Source organism: Cololabis saira, chromosome 5 (genome assembly GCF_033807715.1).
Source record: "Cololabis saira isolate AMF1-May2022 chromosome 5, fColSai1.1, whole genome shotgun sequence".
NCBI classification, from domain to species: domain Eukaryota; kingdom Metazoa; phylum Chordata; class Actinopteri; order Beloniformes; family Belonidae; genus Cololabis; species Cololabis saira.
In genome coordinates this window covers 33,496,090-33,516,729 of record NC_084591.1, presented here as the reverse complement: position 1 = coordinate 33,516,729, position 20,640 = coordinate 33,496,090, and the positions used below count along the sequence as shown (strand labels likewise).

General features: G+C 42.7%; 1 protein-coding gene across 1 annotated transcript; it reads left to right on the top strand.

Moving 5' to 3' along the window:
• The first annotated feature begins 6,089 nt into the window (after positions 1 to 6,089).
• On the top strand, positions 6,090 to 16,625 carry saal1 (serum amyloid A-like 1). Its single transcript, XM_061721687.1, has 13 exons — positions 6,090 to 6,266; positions 8,829 to 9,019; positions 9,254 to 9,355; positions 13,734 to 13,817; positions 13,932 to 14,011; positions 14,097 to 14,156; positions 14,232 to 14,347; positions 14,511 to 14,676; positions 14,838 to 14,920; positions 15,063 to 15,248; positions 15,464 to 15,603; positions 15,722 to 15,814; positions 16,153 to 16,625. The coding sequence occupies exons 1-13, from the start codon at positions 6,263 to 6,265 to the stop codon at positions 16,228 to 16,230; spliced, it is 1,383 nt and encodes a 460-aa protein (XP_061577671.1). The 5' UTR covers positions 6,090 to 6,262; the 3' UTR covers positions 16,231 to 16,625.
• The last annotated feature ends 4,015 nt before the right edge of the window (positions 16,626 to 20,640 follow it).

The window sequence follows — 20,640 nt, the reverse complement described above, 5'->3', positions numbered from 1 at the left end:
CGGCTGTAGATGTATTTGCCACGAATGTTGAAAAATACCAAGACTGTACTGGCCTTATATTGAGATTCCACTTCTTTTTTTTGTTTGTTCACGCCCACTTTCTGAATGGTAGCTAAAGTTTTATTGCCAAGACACAGCAAACATTTACTGAACGGACGTCCGACGCCTTTCACAAGTCCAATATAAATTATTCTTGGGTCCTTATCTCTGGATTGAACAACTGTGTTTGTACTACAATGAAGAGTCTTGCACCTTGCACAAATACTTTTCAACTTCTGGACGGGCTGTGGATTAACCACAAACCGTGTGATTTATAGATGTATTAAAGTACACGAGCCAATGTTCTGGTCGCTCCGATACAGCCACTGAACGTCAAAAAAACAAAGATATCAAGTTTGAAATGCTGAAATATTAGAGCGTTTGTTTATTGACAATTTATCCATCCATTTCCTACACTCATTTACTAAGTATGTTATAATGTTATAACGTTGGGTCGAAGTGTTCAAATTTAGAATAGTTAAATATCTCAAAAAGCGTAATAGATAGCATGATGAGACTAAAATATGTAGTACAACACGTCCCGGGTTTGTCAATGTTGTAATGTTGTCTGTACAATAAACCTTTGACTAGCAACAAGCGTCCAAAATAAAATGGAAATATTCTTTAAATTGAAATAGTTAAAGGAGCTTGAGGCTCCTTTTAAGAAATGAGACTCTCTAGCGCCACCCTTCACCACGACGGCCGTCGGGGGTACTGCAGCCAACAGTGAAGCCGGCACGGGAGAACGGGGAGAACGCGCATGCAGCGTCATGTGATGTCACATCCGCAGCCCAGCGCGGGAAATTTGGGCCCGAATTGCAGCACATTTTGCAGCACACAGCCTGTTCAAGGCAAAGGAGAGATACACTAGAGGGCTCATTCTTTTGGGTTTGGAACGCTTCATCTGACATTATTACTAGAAAACTTAAAACGTATACGAATTTTTTTCATAAATTCTGCCTCAATCCGGCCTCAAGCTCCTTTAAATATCGCAAAAACCGTAATAATGAGCATGATGAGGTTGTACGATCCGTTAGTGCCAATCGGGCCGAGTGTTTGTAAATTTGAACGATGTCTCTACGATAAAGTTCGGCCGAGCAATAATATGCCATGCATGGGTGCACGTGCACGGGCCGCATTAACGGACGAAAAAAGCTGGCGGAATAAGAAGAAGAAGAAGAAAAGGGAACTTTTCTGTATACTAATATATCGCCTTCATTTTTCAGGTTTTCTGGGCCGTGTTTTATTTTTGGGGGATTTTTTTTTTTTCAATATCAGAGCGGGGTCATGCTGTACACCTGCTGGTGCGCAGTGGGACTTTTGCAACTTTAGCTTGTTAGCAAAATGCTAGCAACATTGCCATTTGGGCCATTCTGGGCAATTGTAATAATATGGTCATGCCACTACTTGACATGCCCATAATAATAATAACAACAATAGGGCCTTCTTCATCGCAATGGTGTAGTGCACACAGGGGCGCCACTAGGAATTTTGGGGCCCATGAAAAGAGTCTTTACAGGGCCCCCAACACAGCGGCGAAATTTTTTGATGCTACCGTATTTTACACACAATTATGCATTTTAATGCATCATTAATATATTTGTGAAAGAAGAACAACATGACAGTTAACATGTAGGCTACAGTAGGGGAAGAACTGAGCACTCTGAACACTGTCTGTGAGTGTAATTTGTGATTATATGTGAGTTAATAACTTAGTGTCGTTATTTTTTCTATCTTATCATCTTATTATCATTGGGGCCTCTGGGCCCCCCTCAATCACGGGCCCCTACATACAAAGATGTGTGAAAATGGGTCGTAATTTATACATTGTTGCCTATAAAGTTTTCAGAAAAAAATCCTCTTTTTATTTACAATCATTTCATGGGGAGACGTAAAACATTTTTTTATTCCACCTATAACAGTGTAAATTATAGCAACGTCCAAAATCCCACGTAAAATTTTAAAATAAGCCAGTTCTGTATTAGAGAATTCAAATATAGGCGGGTTTCATGCCAACAGAATTTTTGTCACATGACGAATGGCTTTTAGAGGTTAGCAGTGTCACCTCGCAGCAGGAAGGTTCCTGGTTTGACTCTTGGGCCCAGCAGAACTCTTTCCCTGGACCCTGGCTTCCTCCCACAGCCCAAAAACATGCACGTTAGGTTTATGGATGATTCTGAAGGCCTGCCTTTAGGCTCCAGTAGACCCCCTAAACCTCTATATGATTAAGTGAATATAGAAAATAAATGGATGAAAACAAAGATCAGCAAAGAAGTCAGTGAATTTAAGTTATTTTCATCCAGTCTATTGGTTGTGTCACTCCTGCAGGACAGTGGGACAAATCTGTCTTGGTGGCACTGTCTCGAGATGTTTACTGGCTGCGCTGGCAGTCTTATCTGCTGCTTTTTAACTTTATATTTTATGTATGTATAGTTGTAAATAAACATTTATACAAATCTTTAACGTGAACAACACTTCTGCTCCAAATTTAGGCCTGTTTATTCTTATATGCCTCATGTGCAACCAACTGTTAAAAATCTAAAATCCAATCAAAGTCATATAGGAATAATATTTGTTTTAACTTAGTAAGAGTACATACTGCTTTATCTTAATTGTATGTGGACTATGAATCATGTAGGATGTGAATTTGAACAGGAAGTTTTACATCCTTGATTACCACCATCGTCTTATGTCTGGTTGACGTACACGAGATTTAACAACATTTTTAAAAAGTACCATTAACTCATGTCTCTTTGTCTTTTGAGTGTGCTTTTTTTCTTCTCTGTTACTTTTTTGCTGGCATCTCTGGGTCTGAAATGCACTTTCTGGACGTGCAGTTACTTTTCACGCCAACCAGTGCGGGTTGTGTTGGTAGTGTGGTAACAAAAGTCACAGTGAATTCAAATGTCATTCATCAGTTAACGGCTCTGCAGCTTCCTAGCAGTCGCACAACTTCAGAAGTGACTTACTTGGTCTGATGTGGAAGTACGTTTCAAGTTATTTCGTCACTTTCAACCACATAAGACATCTGTACTGCCAGTGGTTATATCTTGGAGACATGTGAAGTTATCAGTCACATCTTCATACAGCCGAGCTCCTCCAAGTGTAAACAGAGCTGCAGCTGCATAATGAGAAAGGTCCATAGTTATGACTGTTGTGTTGATTAAAGGAGGACACTACGCTCATCAAATGATCTCAAGACAGTGATGATTGGAGGCATGACATTTAAAATGTACTAATCTTTGTTGACAATGCTATTTGACATCAGCCATCATCATCATTTCTCATAAACCAGTACGTCTCTGAAAACAATGAGACGTCAGGACAACCCAACCAAGAGCTCAAATTTCCTTCAGTGTTTTTATTTCAAGATTTCAAAGTATTTTTGCAGGAGTTTATATAGTAAAAGAAGAACAAATACTTTGTAAGTATAGTTAGCTTTATCACAAATTTGACTTTTATACGTCCACAGATTCTGTAAATAGTTATAATGACACCTGACTAAACTTTTACATAAAAATAAATAAACTTCGACAACAGCGGCTCAAAAAGTCATAAAGGGCTGTTTTTTTAAAACACTAGTGGCTGTACACCTGAAACGTTATCAATCTCCTTGTTTTGACCTGATATCATCATACATCTCAAGTGGTCTGATCCCAGGTGGACAGATCATACCTGCCCCTGATTTGTATCTGCACATGGGTCTCAAGCGGTATCTAGTAATCAGATCTCATGCAGGGGAACATGAACACGATTTCAACCTGTAGACACCAAATGCATTGTTTTTTTATTCCCTTTGGGAGCCAAGGATGCACAAAAAGTAAGAAGAAGACAAAGAAGACCCTTCTCCCCTGCTTTCTTGTGTAAAGGTCCCATAAACATACTGATCAATCCCACAGTAGATGGATTTTACTTTGATCATGACTCCAAACCTTCCTTTGATCACACAGCCTAAAGCCTCTATTTTCTGTGTGCTTTGGGGAGCACTCTGTTTGAAGTACTCCTCCCTCTCCTCTGCTAACCCTGCTGTTATTGGTTACCCTCCTAAACTAGCAGAGACAACTGGAGGATGTTTCTGAACAAACTGAATTGTGTCTAAGGGTGCAGTGCCGAGTGCACATGGGGATGTATGCATGGGTTGGGCTGATCTGCATGAGCAGAAAATTGTTCATTTAAAAAAAAGTGCTACTCTGTGCACGCCTAGTCTTTCAAATACTTTAGTTTCAGAATTAGAAGACTGAATTGATACCTTCCAGGTAATTGCTGTGATCAGTACAACATTAAGATGAGAAAAGTTTGAATTTACAGGAAGACAATAGTTGGCTGTGAGTCCACCATCTTTACTGTAAAACTCCCTTACTCTTCTGGAGCACTAAAAAAATGCTGACTTCCAGAGTTGTCGTTCAGATAAACCTTCTATTAACCTCCCTTTCAAACAGAGTTTAGGAGTACACCCAGGTCAGGGGGAAGGGGGTACAACAACAAGGGGGACTCATACCACTTGTGACTGAGTAGTGAACCTACTAGTTATTGTGTCACACTTGTAGTGGCGCTTGTGCTGAAAGCGTTTCCTCACTGTTCAGTTCAAGGTGAGGACCAGTCACCACAGGTGGCACAAGGAGAGTGAAAGAATCCACTAAGTTCAAGTCAGACATCGCTAACAAGTTCAGCTGCTAACATGTCCAACTCACCCTAGTAAACCTGAACACAGCTAAAAAACTAAACCGTTGCTTCCTCTGAACTGTCTTCAAAGAGCATGGTCAGTTACAACCAAGGGGTTACATCAACCTCGCTGGTTTGACGCAACAAGGAAGTGAGTTTAATTTGCAGTTCCTGTATTGATCAATGGGGTGTGGCTCCAAAAATGAGTCTCCATCGACCCACTTGTTAGGACTTTACAGTCTGGTTCAAAAAATGGTTTTGGCCTCTATAGCTAGATTTCACATCCATGACAATGGGATATGGGTCTTTGCAGTGTGTCGTCCATACACTGCAGGCTACGCTAGCAACTGCATTTCAACTGCATCTCCATTTAATGATTGTACTACACAACAGTTGGTCACATGACTGCTGTAATGGGCTTTTGCTTGAGTTGTCTATTGCATTATGGGATACAGCATGGGAGGTCAATTGTACACTGCAAATTTTCCTCAAAAGTACAACATAATCATACTGCTGACAACTGCGTGCAATTATTTGGATGCTGTGTACTGTATTTCGGAAAACTTTGTATGCCCTACTAAATAGTATGTTTTTTCTTGTGCAAAAAGTATACCCATAACTTTTCTCTTTTTTTTTATAACATCTGGTCACATGTAAGAGAATAATTCGCCAACATGCTAGTTAACTTGGTGATTAGAACTGCTGCCTCACAGCATGAAGGTTTTTGGTTTAAATAGCAGGGGCCTTTCTGTGGGAAGTTTGCATGCTCTCCCTGTGCTTGTGTGGGTTTTTCTCCAGGTAATCCTGCTTCCTCCCACGGATCAAACTCATGCATGTTACATTCATGGGTGACTCTAAATTACTCTCAGGATATGGGATGGTAGTGTATGTGTGGTCCTGTCCAAGGTGTCTGTCAAAGGTGCATGCCTGCCTTTTGCCCAGAGACAACTATATAGAAATAAGCAGGTATAGATGATAATAATAATAATAATAATAATAATAATAATAATAATAATAATAATAATAATAATAATAATAATAATAATAATAATAATAATAATAATAATAATAATAATACATTTTATTTGTTAGGTTGCCGTACAACAATCAAAATATAAAAGCGGCTGAAGGCTCCAGACCCCATGGTGAACAGACGTGCTGGAGATAATAAATAGATGTTGCTCAAGTTAACTCATCAACATACTAATTGACTGCAGTGGATGATATAGTTTGATCCATTTATGAATTTTTCAGCAGCGGTTTGTTGCATACGTCTGTCTTCTGGCCGGTTCACCTGTCGTGTTGGCCTGTGCCCAGCAGGGGGCGGTGTTAGTTTTCTAGTCAGCTCGTTCGGCACGACCAGCCGGTTCACGCATGCGCAGCTAAACGACGGTATTAAATGGAGGCTGTTTGAAATGTTGCTGCAGTTTTGTTCAAACTTAAACATCCTCGTTGAACGTTTAATCCAAATGTTGCTGCAGTTTTGTTAAAACTAAAACATCCTTGTTGAACGTATAATCCCACTATTATCAGATAGTTAGGTCCACCAACAGCGGTCACTATGGGTGAGTTGACTTATATCAAGTTTACCTCCGACAGCTAACTAGTTATTCACAGCAACATTCACTAACCTATAGTTAAATGTTTCTTTTATTGTTTGAATTGTACCAAATATGCGACGAATTTGAGACGGACATTGAACTTGCGAATGCTTTTAACTGTTTTTATACTCGCTTTGATGCTTTCGATTTTAGTCAGAAAACACAGGAAGGGAGTCATAAAGTAATTGATCAGCACTTTTTTATCTCCAGGGAGGACGTTGAAAAATCTTTCTGTTCCCTTAAACCCAATAAAAGCCATGGTCCTGATAACATCTGTGGCCGCTTGCTAAAATCTTGTGCAATAGAGCTGAGCTCTATTTTTCAGTATATTTTTAATCGGTCTCTAAAGATGCAGCACATGCCAGTAGTCTGGAAGAATGCTGTGGTTATCCCTGCCCCAACAATCAGTTCTCCCAAAAGCCTCAATGAGTTCAGACCAATCGCACTGACATCGATTGTAATGAAATCTTTTGAAAAACTTGTAAGATCAGAAATTCTGAAGACAATTGAGCATGACCTGGATCCCATGCAATTTGCTTATAGGCCCAACAGAGGGGTAGAAGATGCCACAGTCACTTTGTTAAATTTGCTTTTTAAACATCTGGAGGGGAAAGGAACACTTGCAAGACTTTTATTTATTGATTTTTCATCTGCTTTTAATACAATTCAACCCCGTGTTTTTAGCTTTCAGGCTTTTAGAACATTTTAACATAAGCAAAAATCTTGTGGGCTGGATTCTGAACTTTTTAACTGACAGGACACAGAAAGTGAGAGTGAATGGAACTGTTTCAGAGCAGGTTTCATCCTCCACTGGCTCCCCGCAAGGATGTGTGCTCTCCCCTCTCTTATTCATCCTCTATATACGGATATGTGCCGTAGCAGCAGAGAGGATAGAACCATTTTAAAGTATGCTGACGATACGGTTATTGTCAGCCTGCTGAAAAACAATGAGACGAGCCACGGCCCAGTTGTCAATGATTTCCTTGACTGGTGCAGTAAGTCTTTTCTTAAATTAATATTTCTAAAACAAAAGACATGATCATTGACTTTCGCAAAAACAGTGCTCCCAACCAAGAGGTTACAGTTTTAAAGGGTCAGACAGTGGAGTGTGTCAGCACATATAAATATCTGGGAACTGTCATCGACAACAAACTTTGAGGAAAACTGTCAAGCTGTGTACAAAAAGGGACGCCAGCGCCTGTTTTGTTTGAGAAAACTGTCTACTTTTAACATTTCCAGGACCATGCTCATCTTGTTTTATCGTGCTTTTATAGAATCAGTTTTATCTTTCTGTCTTGCTTCATGGTTTGGAAATGTGTCAAGGTTCAAGGTTCAAGGTTCAAGGTGTTTATTTGTCACACAGAATGTACAAGTACATGCATTGTGAAAAACTTATGCTGGGTCGTGCTCCACAATACATAGTTAAAACAATAATAATAAAATGCTAGTCTAAAAGAAAAAAAAACGTTTAAAAGAACTAAAATCAGCGTACAAGGCCGTCAAATCATAGTGTTCATTTGAGTTTGTTCAGCAGTCTGACCGACTGTGGAATAAAACTGTTCTTCAGTCTGCTGGTATTGGCCTTGATTGACTGGTATCGTTTCCCTGAGGGCAGCAACTTAAAAAATGTGTTTTGGGGGCTTCAGCCAGAATCCCTGTTTTCTAAACAGTTACAGAGGATAGCTGGCTCTATTTTAAAAGACAACTCCCACCCTCTTAAATGTGAGTTTCAGCTGCTCCATCAGGTCGGAGGTTCATGGTTCCTGCTTGTAAAACTAAACGTTACAAAAACAGCTTTCTACCAGCAGCCATCAGTGCCATTAATAAGTGAGGGAACTGCAACATAACTTTGTATTTATGTTTTGTATTGTTTTCTTTATCTTGTTTTTAAGTCACATTTTTTATATCCTTTTGCTTGGTTTTAATATTTTAGTGTTTTTATCTACTGATGTTTTAACTTATCTTGGTTCTTATCTTGGGGCCGTCCTTCTTGTTCTTTGTTCTTTTAGCCAAAGCACTGTTGTCACTTTATATTATCCTGTATTGTTGAGTGTATGGTTTTAGATTGTATGAGGAGGCACTCACTGTGAACCAAATTTACCCAAGGGTACTATAATAAATCTATCTATGCAACAGATGCCTGGATAATTACTATTGAGCACAGATAAACAGTTTTCGTTTGAGTGGATTTAAACGTGCCTTTTTATTTTACATTTTTAGAAAAAAAAGGATTTGACATGTGTAGGTTTAAAGTAAATGGTTTGAATATAATTCAGTTACTTTGTCCAGCATCACACAGTTAAAGGAAATCAGAATCCTGGAAGTAATATTATTTCAGGACTAGTTTTTAAGGTTTTGTTTACCTGATAGTATTCTTTATAAATACGTTGAAGATGCAGTAACGGAAAGGATGTGCATTTATCTTGCTTATTGATAGTTTCCTAGTTTAAAAGATATTTAGTAGCTTAATAGAAACGGCACAAATAAGTCAAGACATTTAAAGCGAGCCTTTATTTATTCCTGCAGAAAATGATGTTGCTGAGCAACAGGAAGAGGAGGGTTCCTCCTCTCCAACCGGAATACATTTTCCTGTCATGGACCGTAACCCGTCACCACCCCCAGACGCAGAGGATGGAGAGGACGGAGATGTGGATGCCATCGGGGACACCGTGTACAGCAAGCACTGGCTCTTCAGCACTCTCACTCACCTCATCGATGTAGGCAGGCCGTTGATGCTGAATGTACATCATGACGTAGTTCATTGTTTCATCAGTAAAGGCAGCTAAGTACCATAGAAATGCTGTCTTTAACACGTGTGAGGCAGACATCAGCATCTGGCAGCATGGTTTAAGAGGAACTTCGATAACTGAAATACATTAGTGTTTTTTTTGTGTATGTTTTTGTCTGTAACTGCATATTAACGTCCAGAACCTCCTGTTGTCGTCTTGTAGATGGTTAGAGAGCATTCAGAGGTGAACTCGGAAGATCAGATGAACCTCTCTGATGATGATGAGGAAGATCTGTGTAGAGTCTGGGACATGGCCATGGATAAGGTGTAGTTTGTCCACATTTTTAATGTCATTTGTTTCCATTCAGTGAAAACCACTCGTACATCGACAAAAACAAAATAAATCAAAGTTTCTTGTTTCAGGCTACAAATTTTACTGGAAAATATCTAACTAAAACAAAGTGGATCCAATTAATAAATTAGCTCTTTTGTGTAGTAAATCTATACAACACATACCTCTGTATGCTCCACATTTGAACTTAGTTTTCCTCATAAATGACAGCAGCTGTTGTACAAACCCAATTCCAAAAAAGTTGGGACACTGTACAAATTGTGAATAAAAATAGAATGCAATTATGTGGAAGTTTCAAATGTCAATATTGTATTCAGAATACAACATAGATGACATATCAAATGTTCAAACTGAGGAAATGTGTAATTTTAAGGTTAAAATATGTTGTTTTTCAATTTCATGGCATCAACACATCTCAAAAAAGTTGGGACAGGTAGCAATAAGAGGCCGGGAAAGTTAAATGTACATATAGGGAACAGCTGGAGGACCAATTTGCAACTCATTAGTTCAATTGGCAACATGATTGGGTATAAAAAAGTCTCTCAGAGTGGCAGTGTCTCTCAGAAGTCAAGATGGGCAGAGGATCACCAATTCCCCAAATGCTACGGCAAAAAATAGTGGAGCAATATCAGAAAGGAGTTTCTCTTTTTTTTTTTTTTTTTTTTTTTTTTTTTTTTTTTTTTTTTTTTTTTTTTACCTTGTCTGCACACATATTATTGATTGATACCATGACGGTAGAAACCAAAAGTGTATATATGTGCATTATTACTATATGTAATATATACATATATATACGCACACATATGCGTACACATACATAAACATACACATACAAACCCAGTGTTTTTTTTTTTTTTTTTTTTTTTTTTTTTTTTTTTTTTTTTTTGGGGGGGGGAGGGGGTGGGGGGGGGGTGGTGACGACATCCACTGCCAATCCAGGAAGCAGGAACACACGGAGACACACGTCAAGCACTGGAAATCTGCAACAAAAAAAACCACAAACAAAGCACGAAACCGGCACGGAGCCATCCAAAACACGAACAGCAATCGACCTAAATCTTGAGATCTGATCGCAGTCTGAGCTAAGCTATCGCTACCGCTACCTAAACCCAAAAACTAGAGAGCCAGCATGCAGGTGAACAAGCCAGTGTGTATGTCTATGCGTGTGTGTGTGTATGTATATGATCATGCATGTGTGTGTGTGTGTGTGTGTGTGTATGCGTGTGACTAAATTACTATATGTGTGTGTGTGTGTGTGTGTGTGTGTGTGTGTGTGTGTGTGTGTGTGTGTGTGTGTGTGTGTGTGTGTGTGTGTGTGTGTGTGTGTGTGTGTGTGTGTGTGTGTGTGTAATAAACCAAACAAAGCTCCACCTGAAGTGTATCTATAGTGGGGGAGGGGGGGGAGCAACCCCGCCACCCGTGAGACCAGAGGCCGACAAGGAAGAGCCCGGAACCCAGGCCACCGGCAACCCCACAGAGGGGAGAAGTAGGAGGGAGGCAACCCACCGCCTGCGAGGCCCCCCCCCCCACCCGGCGGCGGCCGAGGGGGCCCGCGGGCGGGGCCCCCACGGCGCGGAAAGAAGCAGCCAGGGATCCCGCGGCGGCGGACCGCGACCCAGGCAATCCCCGGCCACCCGGTCCGGGCCGGACACGCGGCCAGGAGGCCCTCACCCTTCAGGCCAGCGACCCCCACCCGGCAGGGGGCCAGCCCGCCCGGAGAGACAGAGCCGCCCCGGCCGCCGACGCGGGCAGGCGCACCCGTCCCCCACGAAAGTGGCCCTCCAAGACCAGAGGGGCGCCCCGCCGTAGAGGCAGCGGGGGGGACCGGAGACGGGCCCGGAGAGAGGGAACCCCCCAACAAGGCGACACACGCGCAGGCCCGACAACGGAGGGCCCCAGACCCAGGCATCCCATTCATTCATCCATTCACCTATCCGATACCTATACTAATAATAATATAATATACTATACATAATAATAATAATACTAGTAATAATACTAATAATAATACTAATAATAATACTAATAATAATACTAATAATAATAACCATCTTTGTATAATATAATATTGATAAATTATTAAGTTTTTGATGTCCTGCCAATGGAGGCTCAAATCCTCCATGGCAGGACCCTTCCATACCGCATTCTCACCGACACAGACATACAATCACGCACCGTTTCCCCCTCCCCGGGGGGATCCAGCACCGCCAGAAGGCACCCCAGGCTGCACGGCGGGCCCCGCCAGGCCCGGGTAACCCGACCCACCCGTCCCAGGCCCAGGCCGGTGAGGGAACGCGGGTGATGTGGGACCCCCTCCCGCCCCTTGTGTTGAGTGCATGTGATTAATGCCATAAAAACAGGGAGGAGGGAGGGCCAAGTATGACACAGACCCCCCCCCCTCCCGAACTACGTGTCCTTGTCAAATGTATTTATTAAGTGTTGAATGTGCAGTGTCTATTTTGCTGTTAAAACCGTGAGGCGGGGAGTGCCGGGCCACGCGGGACAGTGCCCCCCACGACCCGGACCCCCCGCCTTTCGCCTATGTGCGTATGAATCGTGTAGGGGGGGCAAGAGGGGGAGCGGAGGCCGAAGCCAGGAGGCAGGACCAGCAAAGCCGGCCCTGATAAGACACCCGCGTCCCCCCACCGGCCGTCCAGCAGACGGGGGCCGGCCCCCCGAGCCGGGCAAGGGCCCCACCGTACCTCCAAGGGCGCCCCCGGCGCCGCCGGAGCCCCCAGACGGAGGAGGAAACGGTCCAACATCCTCCCATTCATACTGACAACATAAGACATAGATACCTGGGAATGGTGCCACCCCGCCGTCGCGCCCGCCCGTGCACCCCCCGGTCAGGGGAAGCCCGCTCCCCGGACCCGGCCCCACCCCCCCCCGAGGCCACCCCGGCGGACACCCCAAGGGTCCCGGAGTCCCCACATCCGCAGGGGCACTTGGCCCCCGCCCAGCGACGGAGGACCAAGGCAGCAATGCCCCCCCAGCGCAGACAGCCACCCCCCACCCAGGCAGGGCCGGGCCCTCCGGGTGGGACCCCCACGTCCACGGCCCCGCCCCCCCCGGGAGGCCCGGAGACGCCCCAGCCACAGCCCCAGAAAGGAGTTTCTCAAAGAAAAATTGCAAAGAGTTTGAAGTTACCATCATCTACAGTGCATAATATCATCCAAAGATTCAGAGAATCTGGAACAATCTCTGTGCGTAAGGGTCAAGGCCGCAAAACAATATTGGATGCCTGTGATCTTCGGGCCCTTAGACGGCACTGCATCACATACAGGTATGCTACTGTAGTGGAAATCACAAAATGGGCGCAGGAATACTTCCAGAAAGCATTGTCGGTGAACACAATCCACCGTGCCATTCGCCGTTGCCGACTAAAGCTCTATAGGTCAAAAAAAGAAGCCATTTCTAAACAAGATCCAGAAGCGCAGGCGTTTTCTCTGGGCCAAGGCTAATTTAAAATGGACTGTGGCAAAGTGGGAAAACTGTTCTGTGGTCAGACGAATCAAGATTTGAAGTTCTTTTTGGAAAACTGGGACGCCATGTCATCCTGACTAAAGAGGACAAGAACAACCCAAGTTATCAGCGCTCAGTTCAGAAGCATCTCTGATGGTATGGGGTTGCATGAGTGCGTGTGGCATGGGCAGCTTACACATCTGGAAAGACACCATCAATGCTGAAAGGTATATCCAAGTTCTAGAACAACATATGCTCCCATCCAGACGTCGTCTCTTTCAGGGAAGACCTTGCATTTTCCAACAGGACAATGCCAGACCCCATACTGCATCAATTACAACATCATGGCTGCGTAAAAGAAGGATCCGGGTACTGAAATGGCCAGCCTGCAGTCCAGATCTTTCACCCATAGAAAACATTTGGCGCATCATAAAGAGGAAGATGCAACAAAGGCAACCTAAGACAGTTGAGCAACTAGAAGCCCGTATTAGACAAGAATGGGACAACATTCCTGTTTCTAAACTTGAACAACTTGTCTCCTCAGTCCCCAGGCGTTTGACTCAGACTGTTATAAAAAGAAGAGGGGATGCCACACAGTGGTAAACATGGGCTTTTCCCAACTTTTTTGAAATGTGTTGATGCCATGAAATTGAAAAACAACATATTTTTCCCTTAAAATTATACATTTCCTCAGTTTGAACATTTCATATGTCATCTATGTTGTATTCTGAATAAAATATTGAAATTTTAAACTTCCACATAATTGCATTCTATTTTTATTCACAATTTGTACAGTGTCCCAACTTTTTTGGAATTGGGTTTGTACTTGTATGTGAATTCTTAGCAATTTACATGTTTGCTTTGCGGACCTTTAATGCACCAACTGTAGGATGTGGCGGGTTTTCTGCAAGAATTCAAAGCTGCCGATATTCTTCTTGGAGTCATCGCCAAGTCTCGTTGTCCTCGTCTCACAGTGAGTGAAACTGTTTCAACGCCACCCCCTCACATGATGTGAACGTAATCCTGTATGTCATTTTCTGAGCTTTGATTATTATTATTTATTGTTTTCATGTTTCTCCCATACCAGGAAATTAGCGTAGGAATCCTTGGGAACATTGCTTGTTTCCCTGACTCGTGTTTGTCTCTCAGCCAAAATGAAGACTTGGGGTCAGTGAAAACCTTTTGAATTGTTGTTTATAGACGACATACTGGACTCTATTGGGGATTGATGCGTCACCCTGTGTGTCCACAGTGCTGTGCTGTTGCTGCTCCTTGGAGATGCAGATCCCCCCACCCTTCTGGAGACCTGCAGGTGATGCTGGAATTTGCTGTAAACTTGTGAAAATGAGACTGGGTGAGTGACGCTCACCTTGTCTGATGTTTGCAGATTGCTGTTGACCTGTTTGTCTCACAAAGATGTCCATTCCCTGTGGCTTCAGCGAATCCGACGCCAACCTTCCGTGCGCTCCAACCTTTGCTTCGTCATGTGCAGTTCAACCAACGGTATTTTTGCTTTGCCTAATTTCTTTCGAGTAAAAAATAAGCTGGTTGAAAACGATGAACGTGAAGCCTTTTTCTCGGTAATGGTTGCTCCTTGTGGCATGTTGAATGGTCAAAAAACTCTTGGTCTGGTAAGATTTGAATGGTTTCTTTTTTGTGTTACCAGTGGATCTGCTGGAGAAGGTGGGAGACCTGGTTGACAAACTGTTTGACCTTGACGAGGAGCTGATGAAGAGCTGGATCACGTCTCAGCCAAGTGAGGACAAGGAGGACGATGGGGAAGGCCATCTGGATTTGACTTGTTGCCTCCTCGAGGCTGCCAAGCAGCTGAGGTAGGAGGTGAATGAGAGAGATTTGCCCGTGCTACTGATGATGACAATGATAATAATAATACTAATAATAATAATAACAGACCTTTTGTTTATTCTGAGGTTGATAACTGCAGCATTGAAGGTAAAATCCCAGTGCTTGATGATGATTAATGTTTTCACAGGTCAGAGAACTTGAATGCGTTGGAGGTTTACGTTCACGTCCTCCAACTCCTCACCACTGTCGAGGAAGGCATTCAAGTTTTTGGTGAGATCCGTCCTGAAACCATCAGTTGTTGCTTGTTGAACCATCATAGTGATATTTGCATGTGTTTTACACCCCTCGGACAACACAACACGTGAAAGAATGAAAGCATTTCTGATCAATAAGTTGTAATTGTTTTCTTTAGCTGCTCCTGATGGGCCCGGCGCATCGGTGTGGAGCTTCGTCTGTGAAGTCGTGTGTGAGGACCTCTGCCAGCCGAATGATCTTCCGGTTGTCTTGCAGGAGCAGAAGAGCATTTTGATCCAGGCGTTTGCTGTGCTGCAGGCGCTTTACAGATGCCGGGATCAGTGGTGCAACAAGACTGACACAAGTAGGTTTTCCAACAGATGCGCTGCCGTGCTGTTGAACCTTTGACTATTGAGGTGGAAGTGTGGCTGAATCTTCCTGATGAAATGAACCCAGCAAGCAATGCATATGTTAACTGTGGTGGTAATTTCTCCATGATCATTATTCTTTATACGTGTGTATACTCTGTCTCTGATGTTTGTTTTTTTTTTTAAAGTAATCTTCAGACCTTTCCTCTAGATTTGCCTCTTATTGGCAGCATTTTGCGAGTTTGCCAGTACCGCAGTGAGTGCAAACACCATGCAACAGATGACCAGCTGCAGACTCTGGCAGAGATCACGACTGAGTTTTTAGCGGACGTTTGCATCGACATTCCCAAGGTGATAAGGATTCCCAAAGCGCTACTGTTCTCACTTTTCACAGCTCATTTAGAGCGTTTCACCAGGTCCCTTCATGCAGCTGGTAACAAGTTGTAATCCTGTGTTTCGGTCGCTGTAGGAGGCAGTTGTGGGTTTGGTAAAGGAAGGTTTCCTGACAGAGAAGACTTGTCTCACAGCTGCCGCCAGTTTACACCCTGACTTTCAAACTTCAGTAAGTTCTCTTTGCAAACTAATTTATATTTATCCACATTTTTAGTTTTTTTTTTTTCAGTGATTTAGGACCAGAATAAGAGAGTAACATTCAGGCTGTAGATCTTTGCATCCACATTAAATTTAACTGTAAAATTCCAAGAGTTTAAATATCAAATGTACCTGGTAAGAAATTATTTTCTGTAGGTTTTCCGACAGGAAGTACCTGCCAAGTAATGTATACCGCAACATGTTAGAGATGGTGTTTAGGTCTTGTGTGATGGACTGCTGCCACACACCACCAGCAACTGTGGAAAATAAACATGATGTTTCCATCCTACCCGTCTTCCCCGTGTGCAGTTTCAGCACCTCCAGGCCGCCTTGTCGGAGGCTGATCCCCATCTGGCAGACGTGATGAGGACACGGCTTCCTGTCTGAGGTAGCCTGTAGATCAGCGGTAGCCGTTATTTCCTCTCCAGAGACCAGCTTCATGTCGGAATATTTGCATTTCCACTGGAAAAAAACCCACCATCACTTATGGCGGAGCTCCCCATCCGTTTTCATTGTGTATCACTCTTAGCCAAGTTTCATCAAATGAAAGTGTATTTATGTTGACAGTTTTAATAGCTTGGACTTTGACTGTGTTTTTAATAAAAATGATATGTCTTTACAAGATTTAATTGAGTCTACAGTGGGCGCATGCATCTAGAGCGAACAGCAAAACAATGGGCTAAGAGGTGGGCTACTTCTGGACCCAAACACACACATCTGTTAATAAAACTAACAGCACTGTACCAGAGTCACCAACAAAGTCCTTAATGAAAAGCCTCTTTATTTAAAAATGTAGTTAAAGGTCAAGAGCTTCAGTTTTCCTACTGTGTTGTGTATTTTACTCTTATAAATTGAGATAAATATAAGAGTTTTTTGTATTTGTGCATCTCCAAACTTAATCTGTATATACCAGGGGTCGGCGACCCGCGGCTCTAGAGCCGCATGCGGCTCTTTAGCGCCGCCCTAGTGGCTCCTGGAGCTTTTTCAAAAATGATTGACCTTTTTTTTTTTTTCCTTTTTTCTTCTTTTTTTTCTTTTTCTTTTTCCTTTTTTCTTTTTTTTTCTTCTTTTTTTTTCTCTTTTTCTTCATTTTTCCTTTTTTTTTTAATCTCGACATTTCGACTTTTTTTCTCGAAATTTTGACTTTTTTCTCAACATTTCAAATTTTTTCTTGACATTTCGCCTTTCCCCATTTGCCTTCATTCTAAGGCTTAAACATACAAGACTTTTCATTTTTTGCAGCTCCAGACATATTTGTTTTTTGTGTTTTTGGTCCAATATGGCTCTTTCAACATTTTGGGTTGCCGACCCCTGGTATATACAAACCATATTCTCGTAGCCTGTCAGAAGCTGCCTGCATGTTTATTTCTCATAAAATTACATGTTTTTTGGCTATTTTATAAAAAGAAAACCTAGATTTACACGTGACGAAATGACTGAGTCACCTTTTTAAGCATATGAGTAATGGTGCTAATGCTGATGACAAGTGTTTTTTCAGAGGCTGACAGTCACTCGCTAGGGACAACAAAAAAAAAACTAGATGAAAGGCTCCTGGCTGACGACAATGCACTCATTTGGTTTCCAAATGTACTATTTCGTCCACTCGTGGAGAAGAGCAGGGCAGCCTGCGCACTTCCAGCAGGCTCTGAATATAGCAGCTTTGTAATTAAAGCTCGGATTGATATGTAGAACACTCTTTCTAATGGAAATCCCGAGGTGGTCGGAGGACGTGAGAAGAGATCATCCTGTGGGAAGGGGAAACAGGAGTTGTGCCTCCATTAGGTTTATGATGCATGTGAGTGACCAGCGTGACCGCGCTTGGCCTTTCCAGATGCGCGTGCGCGGGGCCTGCAGGCCCTACTGCCGGGCCAGTCGTGTCACGGAGATCAGGTGAAGCCTGGATGTTTCCTGATGCTCTGCCCTTCTGCGCTGTCAGGCCGCCGGCGCCCCCAGAGGCTCGAGAAGACCGGAGTCCGTGAATGCGTCATTGTTCCTCCATGTATGGCGCGTTGCACTGAACACGTGACTGGCACCCACGCCTGGCAGCTCCACCTGATGCTGAATGTCAGTCACTCAAGTTTAGTTTTAAATCTGCCCAACATGTCAAGTTTTAAAACATTTAATTTGGGTATGAATGTCTGTCTCTTTACCAGCAAGATAGTGTAGTTAAACGTTGGGCAGATGGGATCAAAGTGGTTTTTAAAGTCTACTTACACCCACTTTCTCAGCTACGCCTGATGTAGCTAATAAAGGGGTCGCTGATGTGAACTTCAGGAGCCCTGGCAGTCGTAATATGACCTACTTGAACATTGTTGATGCGGTCGTAGTTGCTGGGCGATCATGAAAGGAGGATGAAGACAAGTGCAATGTCACGTCGCCTCTCCTTTGATCCCGAGGCCTGGCCTCTTAACCACCCCTCGCTCACGGTGGGTCAATAAAGACGCACAATGCTGGTGGGTTCAGTCAAAGGCGACTTTGTTCATTTCCCGACTTTCCAGGCTCTCTATCACCTGTCAACATATTCACAATGAAACGTTCCCCTTCCCTGATCCCTGGATGTCACCGACCTCTCAACAAAGTGACCTGGTGCTGATGTTTCCACCGGCCTTCACAGCCCGTCCTGCTTCTTCAAACCACATCACAATGTATGAAAATAAAAGAAGCTTTTTTCTCTTAATTTTGCTGAACGGCCATCTGAGAGATTTAGAATGGCATTTGGGTTTGAATCAACATGAGATAAAACGTGGAAGGAACAATTAAACAAAAAATGATATAAGTACTAGCTGAAAGAAATAATGTTAGTAGTTAATGGAGTTTTAAATTAAGGAATAAATGATTCCAAACTGAAAAATACCATCATCGAGCTAATTCATCCTGACTAATAATCAGAAAATATATTTTATATTTAAATTTAAAAAACAACCTCCCCAAGCCTTAATTAATCTTTTATTTTTCCTTTGAATTATACGTACGGCGTGTGTGTTGTGTACCTTGAATGGGGCAGGTGTGTGTGGACGCAGCCCTGTCCTGGTCCTATGCGCGCTGACGCGTGTCACCGGCAGCATATGCTGCTGTTTGCTCTGCAATGAAAGAAGTGGAGCTAATTAAAGAGATGCAGTCCCGCTACAGGAAGTGTGCGTAAGCAGACCATTCACTGTTCTGATTAGTTAGTTGTTCAAACAGGCCCGGGTTCAGGTTCTATTGATGAGCTGCCACAGACGGGCAGAGGACCTTGGATTCCTGGAAATTCAAACAGTGGTGGTTTTGATCAAATAGTAAGTTGTGGTCTTCCCCCGGCCGGAGGGTTGCCCCTCACACGGGCAAACAAAAACCTTCAAACTAGGGTTGAGGGCATGTATCCTGTTTTATTTCCTGTTTCACATGAAGTAGACTTTTGAGTTTTGATTCCACTGAATATTTTATATAATAAAACAGACGGCATGGACAAGAATTATACTAACTGTACCTCTTAAAGACACGTCTGCTCAGATTTGCATCACTTTTCTAATCAAACTGCTGTAGTTGTCTCAGTCTTGAGGGGGCACCTCCTCCATGATGCATTTTTTTTCTTTAACATGTTAGCATAGATGTTCAACAGGTTAAGATCATAGCTCACAGAGAGCATGAAAGAATAGTCTCATGTTTTCAGCGACTTTGTGTTTTTTAACCTAGTGTTTTGGGTCTCCATCCTGGAGGACTTTTGGAATGCAGCTGAGGCTGATCAGGATGTTTTACTCCAGGATGCCGTAATAGTCCATAAGACAAGCAGTCCTGAAACACCAGGAGCTCCTGACATGTTTCACAGTGGGCATGTTGGGATTTCTGTCTGAAAACATCTTCTTTCTACCTCATGAGTGTAGCTCGTTCGTATGGTGAGGAGCAGCCAGTGGCATCTTTCTGCCGTCTTTGCTGTGAGGTTTGTGTAACTGTGCTGTGATTAACACATTTTAGAAGAGTTTATTACAGCAAAAAGTGTAGCTGTAGCTAACTTGTTCAGCTTTGTCAGGTGGAGCATCAACTGCACTATATAAGCAAAATCCGGTAAACTGGCATTCTGACCTCTGTCTGCAGCGGATGATGTGACTTTCACTCCAATATTTATCATCCAAATGTTCAATTAGATGTAGTGCACATTCAAGTTCTAATACTCCTAAAGCTTCTCTTGAGCAGTTTCTTAGTGCTATGCGTGAGATTAGCCAGCGAGATCTCGTGCAGCTGGATGCTCGGACACTGCCAGTAAATCCCTCTGATTGGAGTGAACAGAACTGGGACAGACTACCCAGAGTGCAGCACAAACACATTCAGACACGTCTGTCTCATTCTTCAGACATGAGGTCGCGTCAGTTTCTTTAATCACTTATTTATCTTAACCTTACTGTTGTCAGTTTCATCAGACGTACAGTAGGTCATACTGTATTAGTAGCATGAGAGGTGCACAACCTTGTCGGGAGTTGGAAGAAATCCCTTACTTAGTCTGAGTATCTCGAGTTAACAACAACTATGAATGAATGAATGAATGAATGAATGAAATCTTTATTTCGAGCATACAAAACAAAAAACAAAAAAAACAATTACACAAAACAAAAAAGAATACAAATAAACAGTCATTAATTCATGCCCGAAAGGGAGTAGGAAGAAGTAACAAACTTATTGGGTCCTACCCCTTATTTCTATTTCAAAGAAAGTTTGAAAATAAAAATAAGAAAAGATAAAACAGCAAGCTTTACTTTATCAAAAAAATTATATTCTTCCCTGTATTTGGCAAAAATAATTTCTTTGTATTTGCTTTTGAACCTG

What these genes read in the sequence shown, in the direction of transcription:
- saal1 (XM_061721687.1), top strand. An exon ending in AGCCAAAATGAAGACTTGGG is followed by an intron (nt 14,012 to 14,096) that starts GTCAGTGAAAAC and finishes GTGTGTCCACAG; the next exon opens with TGCTGTGCTGTTGCTGCTCC. An exon ending in GGAAGGCATTCAAGTTTTTG is followed by an intron (nt 14,921 to 15,062) that starts GTGAGATCCGTC and finishes TGTTTTCTTTAG; the next exon opens with CTGCTCCTGATGGGCCCGGC.